The sequence below is a fragment of the Mixophyes fleayi genome, chromosome 11, assembly GCF_038048845.1.
Source record: "Mixophyes fleayi isolate aMixFle1 chromosome 11, aMixFle1.hap1, whole genome shotgun sequence".
Lineage (NCBI taxonomy): Eukaryota > Metazoa > Chordata > Amphibia > Anura > Limnodynastidae > Mixophyes > Mixophyes fleayi.
The window spans coordinates 91,082,948-91,102,782 of record NC_134412.1 but is presented as its reverse complement, the minus strand read 5'-3'; the positions used below and the strand labels follow the sequence as shown (position 1 = coordinate 91,102,782).

The following is a 19,835-nucleotide window of genomic DNA, read 5'->3' as shown; positions in this document are numbered from 1 at the left end:
CTAGCATTGTTTAATAAAGTTGGCTGTTGTGGTACAACAGCCAAACTATAAAAATACTAACTTTTGTTTACATACTTAACTTGCTACTATACTACTCTTTCCTCAACATTGTTACATACATTCCTAACATTGTTACATACATTCCTAACATTGTTAGGAACACTGCTGTCAGTTGAACACTTTACTGATTGCCCACTAACTTATGCCCTCAGTGTGACTAAAGACAGAGCATCCTTCAGGTAAGTAGGAAGACTCTTCTCCATGTGACCAGCCAGGAGCACCAAACAATGTACAAAGGGGGATTTGAACCAGGACCTCAGCCACCTACTGTCAGCTACACAGCTGACTACTAGTCATTTGAGCCAATACATGACTTAAGTAACTGCAGAGACTTTTCTCAATGTCTTCAACAAGACAGGTGTAAAAGCCAAGGTACAAAAGCTACAGCTGTTTGTGGATTTGAACTAAGACATCAATCATCTCTACAAGCAGAGAACCAGGATACTAACCCTCTGAGCCAGCTTAAGCTTATATAAGCTGCTTTCCTTAATGTCATAATTCATCTTGGTGCATCAAGCAAGTTAGTTAAAAAGAAACCTGTCTGGGGGTTCAAACCTAAGACTCTACCATTAGCTGTGAACAGAGAATCTGGTCACAAGTCTATTGAGCCATCTTGTTTACTAGGGAAAGTGGGAGATTATTCTCAATGTAATCAACCATCCTGGAGCATCATCTTACTCTCCCTAGGTTACCCTATTACCAGGGTAATAACAGAATGCTGTCTGGGGAAACATAAAGCAGGACCTCAACATCTCACAAATCACTTAAAGAAAGAAATGGCTCAGTGGGTTAGTAGCCTGGTTCTTTAATTGCAGTGATAGAGTAGTCTCTGGTTTGAATCCCCTGTCCGTCTTCATCTTTGTTAATTGAATTTTTCAACAGTCTGAATGCCAACATTGAGCAAAGTTTAGGTTAGCTAAGCTGACTAATAGTGAGGTGCCCGTGGACAGTCATAGTAGAAACTCTGCTTTGAATTCCGAGTGGTTTCCTTTTTAGCACATTTCATGTTGCAACAAGTTGACGAAGTCCATGAGAAAAGTCTCTCCATATCATCACTCCATAAGTGGCTCAGCAGATAGGTGATCTGTTTACAGTTTATATGGGTCTCCTAGTTTGAATCCCCAACTGGGTAACATTTATATCTCCTTTGATTTTGCTCCAGGCCCCTTGATGATATTGATAAAGTCTTACTGCTGCTCACATCATGTACTGGCTGGTTGGCTCAGTTGACTAATAGCCAGATTGCTGACTATGATGGTGAAGGTCCCAGTTCAAATCCCCGGCACAGGCTTGACTGTCTTTCCCCCCTTGTCATCCTGCTCACTGGGCTGATTGTTGGGTTCCCTTCTGAAAGTAATGATGTATTAATTTGATTGTCTAGCATTGTTTAATAAACTTGGCTGTTGTGGTACAACAGCCAAACTATAAAAATACTAACTTTTTTTTTACATACTTAACTTGCTACTATACTACTCTCTCCTCAACATTGTTACTACTCTTTTCTCAACATTGTTACTACTCTTTTCTCAACATTGTTACTACTCTTTTCTCAACATTGTTACATTCCTAACATTGTTAGGAACTCTACTGTCAGTTGAACACTTTACTGATTGCCCACTAACTTATGCCCTCAGTGTGACTAAAGACAGAGCATCCTTCAGGAAAGTAGGAAGACTCTTCTCCATGTGACCAGCCAGGTGCACCAAACAATGTACAAAGGGGGATTTGAACCAGGACCTCAGCCACCTACTGTCAGCTACGCAGCTGACTACTAGTCATTTGAGCCAATACATGACTTAAGTAACTGCAGAGACTTTTCTTAATGTCTTCAACAAGCCAGGTGTAAAAGCCAAGGTACAAAAGCTACAGCTGTTTGTGGATTTGAACTAAGACCTCAAGCATCTCTACAAGCAGAGAACCAGGATACTAACCCTCTGAGCCAGCTTAAGTTATATAAGTAGCTTTCCTCAATGTCATAATTCATCTTGGTGCATCAAGCAAGGTAGTTAAAAAGAAACCTGTCTAGGGGTTCAAACCTAAGACTCTACCATTAGCTGTGAACACAGAATCTGGTCACAAGTCTATTGAGCCATCTTGTTTGCTAGGGAAAGTTGGAGATTATTCTCAATGTAATCAACCATCCTGGAGCATCATCTTACTCTCCCTAGGTTACCCTATTACCAGGGTAATAACAGAATGCTGTTCTCAACATCTCACAAATCACTTAAAGAAAGAAATGGCTCAGTGGGTTAGTAGCCTGGTTCTTTAATTGCAGTGATAGAGGAGTCTCTGGTTTGAATCCTCTGTCCGTCTTCATCTTTGTAAATTGAATATTTCAACAGTCTGAATGCCAACATTGAGCAAAGTTTAGGTTATCTAAGCTGACTAATAGTGAGGTGCCCGTGGACAGTCATAGTAGAGACTCTGCTTTGAATTCCGAGTGGATTCCTTTTTAGCACATTTCATGTTGCAACAAATTGACGAAGTCCATGAGAAAAGTCTCTCCATATCACATCATAAGTGCTCTAGCCTGGTGGCTCAGCAGATAGGTGATCTGTTTACAGTTTATATGGGTCTCCTAGTTTGAATCCCCAACCGGGTAACATTTATATCTCCTTTGATTTTGCTCCAGGCCCCTTGATGATATTGATAAAGTCTTACTGCTGCTCACATCATGTACTGGCTGGTTGGCTCAGTTGACTAATAGCCAGATTGCTGACTGTGATGGTTGAAGGTCCCAGTTCAAATCCCCGGCACAGGCTTGACTGTCTTTCCCCCCTTGTCATCCTGCTCACTGGGCTGATTGTTGGGTTCCCTTCTGAAAGTAATGATGTATTAATTTGATTGTCTAGCATTGTTTAATAAACTTGGCTGTTGTGGTACAACAGCCAAACTATAAAAATACTAACTTTTTTTTTACATACTTAACTTGCTACTATACTACTCTCTCCTCAACATTGTTACTACTCTTTTCTCAACATTGTTACTACTCTTCTCTCAACATTGTTACATTCCTAACATTGTTAGGAACTCTACTGTCAGTTGAACACTTTACTGATTGCCCACTAACTTATGCCCTCAGTGTGACTAAAGACAGAGCATCCTTCAGGAAAGTAGGAAGACTCTTCTCCATGTGACCAGCCAGGTGCACCAAACAATGTACAAAGGGGGATTTGAACCAGGACCTCAGCCACCTACTGTCAGCTATGCAGCTGACTACTAGTCATTTGAGCCAATACATGACTTAAGTAACTGTAGAGACTTTTCTTAATGTCTTCAACAAGCCAGGTGTAAAAGCCAAGGTACAAAAGCTACAGCTGTTTGTGGATTTGAACTAAGACCTCAAGCATCTCTACAAGCAGAGAACCAGGATACTAACCCTCTGAGCCAGCTTAAGCTTGTATAAGCTGCTTTACTCAATGTCATAATTCATCTTGGTGCATCAAGCAAGGTAGTTAAAAAGAAACCTCTCTGGGGGTTCAAACCTAAGACTCTACCATTAGCTGTGAACACAGAATCTGGTCACAAGTCTATTGAGCCATCTTGTTTGCTAGGGAAAGTGTGAGATTATTCTCAATGTAATCAACCATCCTGGAGCATCATCTTAATTACCCTATTACCACCCTCTACTCCAAGGTACTAACAGAATGCTGTCTGGGGAAACATAAACCAGGACTTCAATATCTCTGTTAGTAGAGCACATGGGTACTAGTCCAGTGACCCAGCACAGTATCCTTAGGAGGTAAGACTTTACTAAATGTCACCAAACATGTGGTGGTTTGCTGGGCCAGCTCATGTACTTTTCTCGGAGACACCAACCATCCTGGTGCAACATTAATGGTAGTAAGAGAGAACACACCGAGGGATTCAAGGGATTCAAGCTCCACCATCACAGCCAAATTAGTACCTGGCTTCAATACATCTCCATCATAGTCAGGTGAGTACTGGGCTTCTAGACAACTAAATTAGCTTTTGCCATCAGTGTTTCTGGATATTTTTCTCAATGTTATCAACCAGCATGGTGCAATATTCAAATGACTAAGAACTCAAACCAAGAACTCTTCCATTGCTGTCAGTAGAGCACCAAGCTACTAGTCCACCAGGCCAGCTTGTTAGTTATGTTAGTGCAGAGACTTTTCTCAATGCCATCAATGAGCCTAGCTTCTCAATGTCATCAGAGACTAGTGCAACATCCAAGATGCTAAAAGTAAGTGTACCTGCAAAATCAAACCAGAGCCTCTACTACTACCTGTGTATTCAAACCTGGACAGAGGTATCTTACTCCTTTCTGCTACTCAGCTAGTAGCTCTCCAATCCCCAGCATAGATATGACTGTCTCAGGCACAGTTCACCGAGTTGAATAAGGAGAACAAGGGTGCCCCAATTAAATGGGACCAGCCGGTACAACGAGAGACAAATTGAACACCTTGAACTCTTTGTCATGTTCCTCAAACAATAGAATGATTTTTGCAGTGTGCCAGGGCGCATTATCCTGCTGAAAGAGGCCGCTGCCATCAGGGAATACCATGGCCATGATGGGGTGTGTTTGGTCTGCAGCAATGTTTAGGTAGCTGCTACGTGTCAAAGTAACATCCACATGAATGTCATGACCCAAGATTTCCCAGCAGAGTATTACCCAGTGAATCACACTGCCTCCGCCAGCTGCCTTCTTCCCATAGTGCACCCAGGTGCCATCTCTTCCCTGGGTAAACGACGCACACGCACCCGGCTATCCACATGATGTAAAAGAAAACATGATCCATCAGACCAGGCCACCTTCTTCTATTGCTCCATGGTCCAGTTCTGGAGCTCACGTGCCCATTGTAGGCACTTTCAGCGATGGACAGCGGTCAGCATGGGAACTCTGACCAGTCTATAGCTATGCAGCCCATATACAACAAGCTGTGATTCACTGTGTGTTCTGACACCTTTCTATCATAGCCAGCAGTAACTTTTCAGCACTAAGTTAGATAGTGTTTCTCCTTTGTTTGTGTATAAAACTGGAGGAGGGAAGAAAGGGAAGGTTTGGGGAGAGTGGGTTTTTAGATACAGAATGAGACAACATTTTATATCTACTGCTGGGGCTTGATATAATCTATCTATCTATCTCTCCTATTTCATATCTATCTATCTCATATCTATCTCTCTATTTATCTCTCCTATTTCATATCTATCTATGTATCTATCAATCTATCTGTCTCATATCTATCTATCTATCTATCTATCTATCTCATATCTATCTATCTCTCCCTCTCCTAATTCATATCTATCTATTTAATATCTATCTCTCTCCTATTTCATATCTATCGAATATCTATCTATCTCCTATTTCATATCTATCTATCTATCTAATATCTATCTATCTCTCCCTCTCCTATTTCATATCTCCCCCTCTCCTATTTCATATCTATCTATCTATCTATCTCATATCTATTTCTCCCTTTCCTATTTCATATCTATCTATGTCTCCCTCTCCTAATTCATATCTAATATCTATCTATCTCCTATTTCATATCTATCTATCTAATATCTATCTCCTATTTCATATCTATCTATCTATCTCATATCTCTGTCTCCCTCTCCTAATTCATATCTATCTATCTAATATCTATCTCATTCCTATTTCATATCTATCTATCTCTTCCTCTCTCTCTCTCACATACATCACTCACAGATAATCTATATCAGTGACAATGAATTTCTCTGTAATGAGATTAGGTGCGATGTCTCTTTGTGCTGTGGGGCTGAGTGACATCTGGCTGGGGATCTATAGGATCCTCTATTATCTCCATCTGATAACGGTGCAGCCAGTTACTGCTATAACAGTGTGTTGGTAACAGCACCTGAAGGACCTCCAGTACCCCCCCAGTCCTTACTAAGTTCTGTCATGCCTGGAAACCATACAAGTGGGAGAAGTGACCTGTTCCTCTCTGCAGCCCTGTCGTCTTCTTCACTAAAGAGCAAAATTAACCTGATTCACAGCAAGATGTCTGTTAAGGGGAAGAGAAAAAATGACCATGAAAGCATCGGCGAAAACTGTTGGTAAGTACCGAAAAGAAGTTTCCAATAATATTCCTCTGAATCTCCAGCTCTGGAGACACTACAAATCCCAGCAGTAGATATCACCAGAGTTTATTACAGCATGCTGGGATTTGTAGTTCCACCACAGATGGCCAGCCACGAATTCTCTGCCACTGTAAATCTACTTTTCAAATTGTTATTCCCTTGTATATTGTTCTTATTCCTAGGTATATTGATGTTTTTCCCTTGTAAGTGCCATGTTATTCGTCTTATCTCCGTTGTTGCTTCATTAAAAAAGAAAATATTTGTTTATACATCGAAATGTTTGCTTTTCAATAAAAAAAAGTCTCTACTAATGATGATTTAGCACACCCAATAAATTTACTGGTAAGCAATAACATTATTATTACAGAAAAAAAAACAAAACTTGTTTGTTGTAGTGTAATATAAGAAGAAGATATTTGAACATGTTACAATTTTATAATTTAAAATAATTCCATTATTTACCACCCATAAACGCAGAGAGCATGCTTTTGAAATGTGATTAGTATTGACATTAAATATGAACTATTCTATACACAATAAAACTACTATATGCATATTTATTATTATTATTCTGTTTACATAAGGAATCTACTTTATGCACTGTTTTTTATTATCTTGTATACACCAAAGATTTATACATATATATTTAAATGTATTTTCCTAAACAGCACTCATTAACATTATACACATTCACTTGAAAAGTTACATTCAGTGGATATAAAAAGTCTGCCCACCTCTGTTGAAATTGCAGATATAAAGCCTGAATTAAAGATAGTCATGTCCAACTTTGTTTCTACCTTTAATGTGACTTTGTAATAAACAAAATTCAAGTGAAAAATTAATAGAACATTGTGAGGAAAATTAAATGGAAATGAAAAAAAACAACAACAATTCCCTGGTTGCATAAGTGTTCACTCCCTTCATAATAGGGCTGTAGTTGTGTTCAGAGTTAACTAATAATAAACCTGCCAGAAATGACAGTGATTAACCCCCAATGAAGATGAGCTGTTCCTGTAGGAATTCCGTGCATTTCTCTTGGTTGCATCCTACTGGGATAGCCTTGTGTACCTCCAACTTCCTAGAAGAGGTTAATGATTCAATTTCTATGCATATAAAGTGGTGTGCTGTGCCTGTTTAAAGGGAATGTCTACCTAAGATTGGAGAGTTTATAGTCCAAACTTACTTACAATGAAGTCTATGTCTAACATGTTTTTCTCAGTTTACATAGCGCACATAGATGGACTAGATTACAGTTAAAAATCATTATCTAACTTCTTAATTTAAGATGTCTAGAGAAAGAAGATTTCAAGTTCAACCACAAAACACTCAGTGGGATTTAGGACGGAACAGAGCGGACATTTGACCACCACTTCTCAGACTGGCTCCTGCTACCAGGATTCTTCCTACTTCCTATAGACATAATTGTTGGATAACTTTTTTCCATCTGCTTTATTCATAAGCCTGGCATTGAGTACACTAACCACCGGGCGAGGACACCAAACTGACAGCCTGTTCTGTGTTCTTTATCACTCTTAGGTGCTCTTCGTCATGTACGTTTGGAAGCAGCAGAACGGTCAGAAGGATCTTGGGGGCCTGTTTGGTTTCCCTGATTACTCTCCTTGGCTCTGTCTCTATTGACTTGCGTGATTGTGTAATAGAGTGGAGGAACACTGAGGCCGCCCTTTGCTTCTTTTCATCCTGCACCGGCCTAATGGCCATGAGATTCATCCAGTTCTTTCAAGACCAGAGAAACTACTGCTGTTGGGATAACCTCAGCTCCACAGACAGACAGACCCTATTACTATACAATCTACATTTGCTCTGTAAAGAGATGCAAGAATTAGACAACCAGAACTTGACCTGTGTGGATGGAACCGATATCAGTCAAGCCTGTGAATTACTTATAGAAAGCATTATGTTAAAGTTTGAAGACATGACTGATGTCGACTTTGGACATTTATTATCTAAAATAATAATTGAGATATTAGACAAGATTAATAACACAGCAGAAAATCTAAACAGTATGAAGAAAAACCCGGTTTGGACGGATGTGTTCTCTCTCCATCTTCTGATGAGAGCCACTGAGGACATTCGTTACATGAGCAATTCTATTTCATTGTCTTCTAATGATCTTCAACCTTTACTGTTCCAAGTTCTTATCAAGCTTAACTATGCCGTGTATTCATCAGATACGCTGTATAAGTGTTGGGAGGATAATAAAAATATATCTGTTTATCTGACCCCGTACGAAGATACATATTTTTTAACACCATTAACTTTAACAATCGATCCTTCAGCTCTGACTGGTGGCCTGGTTTCTGTACAGGATTGTTTATATCGGGAAGGGTATAAGAAACTCAGCAATAAGTCTAAGGAGACGATGTCAACTCTCAGCCTGAAAGTCACTCTCCTGACGGTGTCTTGTCTTATATACCCCATCGTGTTAGTTTCATTTAAGCAGATGACGGAGTGGATACAGAACTATGCCAGGAGCCTCAAGGAAAGGACGGAGGACTTAAAAAGGGAGAGACGCTTGGCTGAAGATCTGCTCCATCAGATGCTGCCCAAGACCGTGGCCAAGCAACTCAGGAAGCACAAACACGTTGAGGCAGAAAGCTATGATCAGGTAGGTGCACTTGTAAAATCAGGTAGGTGCGGGATTATTGCTCGCAGGAATATGATTTGCAACTAAGGGTTCTTTGATGGAGTCAATGCAACTTGGATTTTCCGAATGCGATTTTAGCTCTTCATGCATCGATATCTCCATTCTACAACACGACAAATGTGGCTACTGCTTCAGTAGAGTACTTGCTTTGATCCGAACTAGAGTCGTTAAATCGGGGTAAAAGTATGAATTGTCGGTTATCTTAAAAGGAAATTTTATTAAAGGCAAAACTCTGTGGTTTTACTCTATAATATAATTGCCATTTAAGATAACCTCTGCTTGCTACGTTTACCGCATAGGGGCCTAATTTATGTACCTCTCCGAAAACTTCATTGGATTATCGCATTAGATAGCAACAAGGCTATTTTTTCATTAGAGGACCACAGCAGATATCTCCAATATTTGTTGCCTTATTGATCACAAATCCAGTGCCCCAATGTGTCTATGGACACTTGATTATTTATCAAGCTCTGAATTTCAGGGGATGACCCGCGACGGCTAACGTCACTTGAAGATGGATCGATCCTATGGAGAGAGTGTTGCAGGAGAGAGATCTCCGGAAAATCACACCAAAAAAATACTCCATAATGAAAGTATCTTTCCCAGATGAAAACGTTGTTAAAAAGTGTGGCCCTTCTCCTAGTAGAAAGAAAAGGATAAAACTAAAATGTTATAATTTCTATTCCAAAAAATCTTTTTCAACATATTTTTTTCTCATCATTTTTTTTAATGCATAATGTGACTTAATAAGTCATTTTTTAGTCGTGTAAGTTAGACGGTAGACTAACGAGACATCACAGGGTGTGTTAAAGAGAAACCCAAAACTAAATGATTTTTATAGAACTGGAATGCACTTTTGTAGGAATCAGAAAATGTCCTTAAAAACGTCTTTAAAGGAACAACTATATAATTCAACACCATATTCTACTAACAAAAAACAAAACATAAAAAGTCTTTGTAAAAATGTTTTTTTTTTGTCCTTTTTTTATTCCTAAAAATGTTGTATTTTATACCTCTTTCTTAGGAAAATAGATATTTTAATAGTTGTTATCACTACTTTCCCCGACAGGATAAGCTCTTTATTTTTCAATGTAGAGAGGAGATTCAGCCGCAAAAATATGTAATAATGACATAATGTGTATTTTATGAAAATGACTATTTATTGTGGCATTAACAACCCACTTTACTCAGTTACTCATGAACCCAAGAGGCCAAAGTGTTGGAATGTTGACACTATGTAATAGAATATGGAGGACAAAGAAGGGCGATCCTAAATTTATATTCTTCCTCCTACAATATCCCCTTTTAAGATTGAAAACAAGAAGTAATAGAAAACTTAAAAACATTTTTTGGGTGGTTGAAAAACATTAAAAAAACATCAGAGGTAGTATATTTGTTCCAATGCCCAATTACCACGTTTGAACGCATTGCTATGGACAAGGTGGGCACTTTAGAGAACTCAGTTAAACACATTCTGGTAACATTAGATTATGCTACCATGAAGCGATATCACTCTGTATCACCTCTTAAAAAAAGCAATTGCAAAATAGTTCGTTCAAGTGTTCTCTGGAGATTTTTACATTTTTTTAAAAAAACCTCAAGGTATACCTGTTCTGTGTTTAAGACTATAAAGGAACTCTGTTGATGAAGTTCAGTGTTTTTATTTTCAGCAGCTGGCAGAGTAAATTCACAGCACCCTCACACATATCCTCCGCCACAGTTGTTATTTGCAGTGTGTGAGTCTCACATATTTGTACGGGCTCTCTTATCCTTGGAGATTGCTTACGGAAGGCACCCAAGGGGGACACGGGATATGGCAACGGAAGAATGGGATGAACAAACAAGTCCTTGGCAGAAATGTTATACATGATGGGAAACAGATAAGACGGCTGCAAAGGTTGCTGCTATTTTTGCCAGTATTTAGAAGATACAGAAGGTCTAAAACGAAAGGGCAACAGTTTGTCGTTTTCAGACAGGAAATAAGCTGTAAGAGACTCCAAAGAGTTTATCGTTGTAGCAGATAGGTCTCGTGGTTGCCCACTGTCAGATAATTTACTGACTGACTGTCAGTAAAACAATGGTCAAATGTTTGCCTGTCAGTAAGGAAACTCGAGTTAATAAAATAAATGACAATATCTTGCAGTACTATTCATGGTTCGATCGTGCTTCTTATATTAGTCAACTAGAGTTTCAATGTTTCTGCTGTTTTGATATTATCTTCAATGGGATTTAGAGTGAGCCCTTCAAGCATATCACCACCTGGCTTCTCAGATTGTGACACCATTCTATCCCCTGACATTCTCCCTATAAAGCCCAGTGTTTGTGAGCAGACGTGGCTCACAACTAGCTCTCATTGCTCATGTGATTGCCAGTAATCGGGCTATGGCAGTGGATCCCAAATTTTCTCAGTTTGAGGTACCCTTAGGTGCTCCTTAATTTTTTCAAGGCACCCATCCCTAAGCCAAAATAATTAAAGTAGTGGCCTGCTTTGCTTACCAGCGGCCCTGTGAGATCGCCACGACACCCCAGGAAGCCATGGTGCACAGTTTGGGAACAGGTACGGTGGCCTATAGGAGAAATTGGAAATGTGTTGGAGAATGGTAATGGGGTATAATTAACAGTTCTTTTCCACAAAGCATCTAACGCTCTACCTCTCTGGTTATTTTTCCACCAGGTTACCATATTCTTTTCAGACATTGTGGGGTTTACTTCCATTTCGGCCTCGTGTACCCCTTTACAAGTAGTGGAAATGCTGAACAACTTGTATGTCTGCTTCGACAGCAGGATAGAGTCATACAATGTGTATAAGGTGGGTGCGCAGCAGGATAGAGTCATACAATGTGTATAAGGTGGGTGCACAGAAGGATAGAGTCATACAATGTGTATAAGGTGGGTGTGCAGCAGGATAGAGTCATACAATGTGTATAAGGTGGGTGCGCAGCAGGATAGAGTCATACAATGTGTATAAGGTGGGTGCGCAGCAGGATAGAGTCATACAATGTGTATAAGGTGGGTGCGCAGCAGGATAGAGTCATACAATGTGTATAAGGTGGGTGCACAGCACAATAAAGTCATACAATGTGTATAAGGTGGGTGTGCAGCAGGATAGAGTCATACAATGTGTATAAGGTAGGTGCACAGAAGGATAGAGTCATACAATGTGTATAAGGTAGGTGCACAGAAGGATAGAGTCATACAATGCGTATAAGCTGGATGCGCAGCAGAATAGAGTCACACAATGTGTATAAGGTAGGTGCACAGCAGGATAGAGTCATACAATGTGTATAAGGTAGGTGCACAGCAGGATAGTCATACAATGTGTATAAGGTGGGTGCACAGCAGGATAGAGTCATACAATGTGTATAAGGTGGTGCACAGCAGGATAGAGTCATACAATGTGTATAAGGTGGGTGCACAGCAGAATAGAGTCATACAATGTGTATTAAGTGGGTGCAGCGCAGTAGAAAAGGTGGAATATAAGATGAATATTTTGCACTGTATATTAACAGACTTTTACAAGAAAATGTAATAAAATTGTGTAAAGGGCAATTCATATGAAAAATGAGGTGTGTTTTTCTCCCCCATGTGTTGGTGAATTGCAAACAGACCTAAAACTTTTAAGGTGTTAAAAATAGACTTTGGGAATATGTAAACTATAGTGATCATACAGAGTGGGGGGTGCTCTCCCCCTTTTCATGGCTGTGCATTTAACAGGACCGCTAGGTGTGATCCGATCACCCGTTCCCTTATCACCAGTTTTGTTTTTTTCTCCTAAAATTCTGCTCCTATAATAAATCCGTCACATAATTTTACATTCACCATTATTTTTGGCCTAGGTGGAAACAATTGGCGATGCCTATATGGTGGTCAGCGGGTTACCAGAGAGAAGCAATGAAAAACATGCAGATGAAATTGCTAAAATGTCCCTGGACCTAGTGGCTGCCGTTCGGCAAGTGATCATACCCCACATGCCAAGCGAGAGGCTGCAGCTGAGAGCTGGAATCCACACCGGTATGTCTGATGACAAAAACAAATGTGAGCGATGCAACGTGTACATAGGACCACAGCCAGCTCAGTAATAGAACAATCTGCAAGGAGACCGGAATGTTACATTGTCAGGATTCTAAATACATTGACATTACCTGACATACCATAATTACACACCTCTCAGTTTAACTATTACCCATGTGCATATGATATAAACTCTGACTGTGTAATCAGAGAAATGGATTGTTTAGGGGCTCTAATATTTTCCCTTTGTACTCATTTAATGTAAATATTAAGGATTATAAATGTTCCTTGTTATAAGTGTTTCCCTAGTTTCTACAATGGAGACAGTAAATCTGTTTGTTGAACTCACCATTCAGTGCAGTGGCCATTGTTTCATTTCTCTTCCCGATGATCCTTTTATCCACCAAAGCTTCTCTTTCTATCTTATTGGGGTGCGATAATCCTTTAAAAATATAAAAGCATTTGGGTGTGACGTAATTGGGGCAGTGGTCGTGTCCACAAAGGACCGAAAATATGACAGCGGAGGCAGAAGAGGGGCAATTAAATTCCCCTGAGTTTGCCAGTAGACAGCACACCAGGATATGCTTTGAAATTAACAAAAAAAAAATGTGTTGGTAAATAAACTCTGTATTCTATTAAAATCATACTTGTCTACTCTCCAAGAAATTCCAGGATGTTCCCGAACTTCAGGGAGTCCTTAAAGATCGTGGTGGAGACGGGGCTTAATGACGTGACCTGTGCAACACTGTTATCATAGGCAAACCGAGGGGGGGTTTCCTAGTGTCTGGAAACCGCCTTCCAAGTCTGGGGCACTGTATAATTGAGGTGGCTGGACCCTGCTCCCGCTTCACACGGCTCTGCTTGAAAAGGGAGAGCTGCGTGCACCTAACAGTAGTGCACGCAGTATTCGCCATGTATATTATGGGGATAGGAAGAGTTGGAGAGCAGCCAAGCACTGTCTAAAATTATAACCACGCCCCCATGCATGCTGGTCACGCCCACTGGTGGCGTGGTGTGGAAACCCCCCTCTAAAAATCCTGCATTTGCCCCTCGTTATCATTCACCTTCATTGATGACCCCTGGCTGCTACATACACTACAGCTGCAAATAGCGCCACCTACAGGCAGAACTTTTCTGCATAACACAAAATAGGGCGTCTGCAGGTTTAGTAATTCCTCATTCATGGCTGAGTGACGTCAGCAGCTCCAAATGAACCGAAAGGTTGAATCATGCTTGCCTACTTTCAGGCACTGCAATACGGGAAAGGGGTGTGACTAGAGGGCGGGAGGGGGAGGGCGCGGTCAATTGCATCATTTTGGCCTTTGTTGTGGGGGGCGGGGCCAATATTACACGATTCACAGCGAATTGCGTTATTTTGGCCAGGGAATTGCGGGATGCAGGAGACTTGCCTGCTCTTCCGGGAGACCGACCTGGAGTTCGGGAGTCTCCCAGACATTTCGGGAGAGTTGGCAAGTATGGCCTGAATATTGGTTCAGACCCAAAATGTCTGCCTCCACTGAGTGTAGGCGACCGTTTTAAGGGAATGAGAAATCCTGGTGAGTTCTGACACTGTTCCTATGTCTTCAGTTCCTCTTTAGTTAAATAATATGAATTGTAATTATTTTTTTTCCAAGCCGAACGAGCTGTATGTGGCTTCTTACTAGGAATATTATTCTTGGGGCCTGGATGGTTTATCTATTATATTCTTGGCCGGCGCCCTGGAATATGGGAGGTGTATGTGGTTTTATTGTATTTCCAGCTCTCTAGGACCTCTTTATTCTAGTAATGTTTAGCTGATGTTGCAATTCGGATTTTATTGTTGTATATTCTACAGTTACAGCCAGGCACAGGTAACAAAATTAAGAATATGGGATTACAGTTTTAAAGGGACTCATACCCTATATCTTTTATTTTCACTTTGTGCTTGTCTAATGTAAATATCAAAGTTTTAATGTATAAATAATATTATTGTTATAGGACTTTAACTAGTTTCAATGATGGTGTTAGTAAATCAACTTCCCAATAACAGAATTTTGGTAGGGGTCCCTCCTTCCTCCTAGCAGGGGAGATCCGACACAGTGGCTCTAATTGTGAGAGTGTCAAAAGAACCGGCTAAAGTAGTGGCAGGTTGTCGGAACCGCTAGTTTCATTGTCCCAGATTATATCTAGATAAATACAATAGCCCATGATTAACACATTTTATATTTTCTTCCCTTTAAATTTGTAATAATAATTATATTTCTGTACAATGATTTAAGCCTCGTGGCTTATAGAGAACCCCAGTCAGAATCTACTGGTGTCTTTTTCTACCTGTACATTGATCAATAAGAACTCTATATTGTCATTATCATCACAGATTTCTACAGGTATTTATATCCTATTTCCTATCCTTACTAAACATTATAGGTCTTATTCATCGTTGAACGTAAACTGTACGCAACTCGCTTTTAATAAAACATGCACGGAACTCGAGTGTATTTCCGACCGCATTCCAATACAAGCGGGTAGAAGTACGCTCTGCCTAAACGTTACTTGCCGTATGTAGACAAACGGAGCAGACTGTAGGATACGCCCCTTCTCACCCCCGTCCCACCCTTCAAACCACAGACAGTTGTGTGATTTTGTGTTCACATGAATTGCATGTAATTGCATTCATTGGCATAAGTCCCGTTCTGGCACACGTGCAGAGTTATCTCACGCAAGATGACGCCACGCAAATGGACTTATGTCCCAAGATGAATCCGGACCTCCAAATCCTTCCATATTAGTTGTCCAGATTCTTCACCCGGGGAAGGGGTTGGGCCCCCGAAATGTCTTCTGGTAAGAATCTTTGTTCCAGCCTTTGGTGTGAAGCCTTATTCAGAGATATGACTGTAACCCAGCCAAGTCTCAGTTATACCCAGTATATCAAAAGCCTCTTCCAACGCCTCTCATTTGTTACCGTACATTTAATATTCCTACTGACACTTTTTATGCTATGTACTTCCTTCATTTTTTTTTTATTATGTAAATTAGTGAATGTTATGGATACTGTGACCTCATGTACATAATTTGATCCAGGCAACTAAGGCTCATGTCTGGATGTCACTGAGCACTAAGGGTCCTAGTTTACGTTAACTCTTTTTAAAGTTCTTTTTACTATGGGGCCATTTTAATGTGCGAGATACCCAAACTATTATCTTGCATAGGGCACCATGTCCAGGGGCTGGCTAAGCTGGGGAACCTCTGCATAGGCAAACAGAGAGGGGTCTCCTAGTGTCTGGAAACCCCCCACCCAAGCCTGGGGCACTGTATAATTGAGGTGGCTGGACCCTGCTCCCGCTTCTCACAGCTCTGCTTGAAAAGGGGGAGCTGTGTGCACCGAACAGTAGTGCAGGCAGCATTGCCCATGTAGATTATGGGGAGGAAGAGTTGGAGAGCAGCCAAGCACTGTTTAAAATTAAAGCCATGCCCCCATACATGCTGGCCACGCCCACTGGTGGCGTGGTGTGGAAACCCCCCTCTACAAATCCTGTGTTTGCCCCTGCTCTGCCCCCTGGGCCGGTCCCATAGTGGGCTACCTTGGGCTGGGTCAGTGGGCTACCTGAATTTTTATTCTGTTAAAATGTTCCTAATATTCTGCTGAGACGAGTCTCTCCCCCTGGGCTAATATTTGCCAGCCCTCCTCTACCCATGGGGAATTAATCAGGCTCTGATCTGCCCTGTCTTATTACAGGTCCATGTGTTGCCGGAGTTGTGGGCTACACAATGCCTCGTTACTGCCTTTTTGGCGACACTGTGAACACAGCCTCTCGGATGGAGTCTACCAGCTTACGTACGTATTACCAGATATTCTTATATTATGATTATAATTGGGCATTAATGTATACTATAGGTTTGTATTACAGAATTAATATAACATTGATTTTCGAACATCATTCTTGATCGGGGAAGGAGAAGGGGCGGCGCACAGAAGGCTAAAGCTTTGTTTATTTCAACTCCGTTCTTGTTTGATATATTAAATACAGTTATACTTTAACAGTGAAGGCCAAGTGACCATGTAAGTGATTTATTTCTACCAAATTCTATGTCTTTATAGCTCAGAAGATACATATCAGCTCTGTTACCTACCAGGTCCTGCTCATTGACAACGCTTATGAGATTGAGCCACGGGGAGAGATTGAAGTTAAGGTAACATATGATACTGTGTCTCTGAGAAGTGCTTACAGTCTGTGCTGGCGTAATGAATATGAATAACCTTGATGATGATTTTGTACTTTTAATTGTTGTGAATAGCTACATTCTACTGGGGTAGGAGATACCTCAGGTTTTATACTGTTCTTCTATAGTAGGGAACTTCATTACATAAAGTACACTAGGGAGAGACCCTACCTGGAATTTTAAAGTCTGCACAAAACATTGTATAATGATTTGGTGTCAACTGTTTCTGTCCTTTTCAATAGTCTTACATTGCATGGATCAGGGTTTGGATACTGGGAATACAGGCTATTTTAAAATGATGGTACACACTTGACGTTAGGTGGTATCTCATGCTAGTGGTTCAGTGCTCAGGGGTACTGGTACATGAAATCAGCAAGGACCTCAGCGGTCATGTATGTGTGACCTAGAGGAGGATGTGGTAGACATGACAGCCAGCTCCATAATGAACGAGAACATGACTATCCAATCAGGAGCCAGCTGTCATTTCTAGATCCTGCATCTGTCATAGATGACCTTCTACATGGAATTGGGGATCTACCAGACTGATACATAACCCTATACAAATATTTTGACTGCAACTTACCTGCATCCAAGATGACAGAATAACCTGCCTTGGATTGCATATAATAATAGTTGCTTACTTACGTTTAAACTGTCTTTTAAAGTGTACCTATTACCTACACACAGTGGAGGCAGTTATTTTATTAACTGAACTAATGCAGCCTATCCATTCAAGAGTAACCAGTGAATTCAGTGAGGCATGACCTGTGATGTCACTGGTTCCTAGTGAATTGATTGGCTGCATTTTCAAGAATATTGGTTCAGTCTGTACAATGGGCTGAAGCAAGTTTTTTTTCTTTCATAATTAAACCTACTTTAATAAAAACTGTGTTTAAGATTGCTGCCATTTACCTTGTAAATGCATTCTTATCATTTATAACTTGCTACAACACTTTTATCCACATAAGTAAACTCAACCTTTCCTGGTGGGGATTTGTAGACATGCAGGATCTGCTTCATTCCAGGGTAAAGGAAAGATGAAGACCTATTGGCTCATTGGAAACAAAAACTACAGTGTCCAGAATGACAGCCTGGTCTGCCACTGGAACCCGGAAATTTCCAGGAGAAAAAAGCTGGAGAGCGGGATGGGGTCTGGACATCAGGTGTGGAATTGGTTGATACTCAGATATCTTTGTATTAGTAATCTGAATAATGTACATGGAACATCTGGGGTGGTTACACAAATCTGTCCTTCATGCTCTCTTTCACAGTTAGGAGGGAGGAGCCTCTGTAGCTGAGCAGGCACAGTGTGAATGGCAGCTGGGCAGTCTTGCTTTATAGAAATGCACTGCGTGGATTGGATGAATCATACCCTGGGTGGGGTCATTTATGTCACAGTAATGCAGATAACTGGAGTTTTTTTTAACCTGTATGAAATCCCATCAGGGCATTGTCCTAAAGTTGTGACAGGAGTTTCAGCCATCTGTAATTGCGGTGGAGAGGTAGTAAAATGTCAGATTGATAGTGAACAATGTATTTTACCTTCTGAACACTTCAATTTTACAGCCTTAAATATAACACAACTGTGCTTTGTCTTCATTGTCCTGCAGTCTTTATCCAGCAATATACCATCAGAAACAAGCCGGGTCAACACGCCTCGGATCCCGGAGGAACCAACTGTACAGGATGATGGGACCAGACCTCAGGATCTATCACTAAAAACTGTGGAGACCTGGAGTAATGCAGAACAGAGGAGCAAGATGTCCCAAACTTACCAGCCGAGCCCTGACAAAATCCCAACACTGCTACTGCCTGTCCCTGTCCGGGCGGACCTCGACATCACTATGAGGATATCAGTGGAGAAAACCATTCTTCTTCCAGGATTTGTGGACGAATCTCTATAACCTTCTGGAAAATGTTATCATCAAGCGGCAGGACAGACTAGCAGTATGTGCCAGTGTTAGATGTTTAGGTCGGTCTAGTTATGAGGATAGGTAGACCAAGCCTTATTGATTTGACTTGACCTCACTTAATAATCTTGTTTACTCTCCCCCCGTGCTGCGGACCCTTTGCGGTGCCTTATAAATAAATGATCATGTTATTAATAATGAATGAACAATATGTCATAGCCTTCAAGGCTGTGACCAAATAAACAGGGATCCCCAGGTTCAGGTCAAGTAAAGTAACAGATTACATTTGGTTCTCAATTGTCACCAAATTGACTTGTGTTTGCAAATAAATTCTAAATTTGTTTATGCAATTTAAGTGCCAATGTTTAGAGATCACTGAAGTTTAAAATCCTTCCATTCTACTTATAGATATTCTTTTAGAGAATAAAACTAAGGATCAGATTTTTTTTGTTGAAAATTTAATGCAATAGCCATTTCTTTCTAATGCATTGTTTAAATAAACTACATTGACAAGAATCTGGATAAATATGGGGGCTTAGATTGAGATAGAACTTTGACTTCACTTTGACAGATTGCGTAACAGCGCCAGAAAAGGAGAGCAGGTGAGTCAGAATGTTAGAAACTAGTTAGAACAAAAGGTTATGGGGAAGTAAAAGAAGCTGGCATAATAGGTAAATGGTGCCAGATGATTTTAAAGCAAGTACAAGATCCAACACAACATTTTAAAATAATCATTAGAGATGCTTGGATTACTTTAACGGTCACGAAATATAATGTTTAGAGGGTTTTGAACTCGTTCATGATACGATTGTGATTTTTGTGCCAGTACAATTTGAGTTTGACTACCCAATTCGCTATTTGAATTTCAAGTTTGATTTTCAGTTGAAATACATTATAATAAAATATGAAGTTTGGCCTGTTGA

The 19,835-nt window shown here is 40.4% G+C and overlaps 1 protein-coding gene across 1 annotated transcript; it reads left to right on the top strand.

The window, feature by feature from the left end:
- The first annotated feature begins 5,722 nt into the window (after positions 1 to 5,722).
- LOC142107084 (uncharacterized) lies at positions 5,723 to 19,267 on the top strand. The gene is made up of 8 exons (XM_075190237.1): positions 5,723 to 6,102; positions 7,663 to 8,752; positions 11,466 to 11,600; positions 12,628 to 12,802; positions 16,518 to 16,616; positions 16,881 to 16,972; positions 18,028 to 18,165; positions 18,613 to 19,267. The coding sequence occupies exons 1-8, from the start codon at positions 5,948 to 5,950 to the stop codon at positions 18,904 to 18,906; spliced, it is 2,178 nt and encodes a 725-aa protein (XP_075046338.1). The 5' UTR covers positions 5,723 to 5,947; the 3' UTR covers positions 18,907 to 19,267.
- The last annotated feature ends 568 nt before the right edge of the window (positions 19,268 to 19,835 follow it).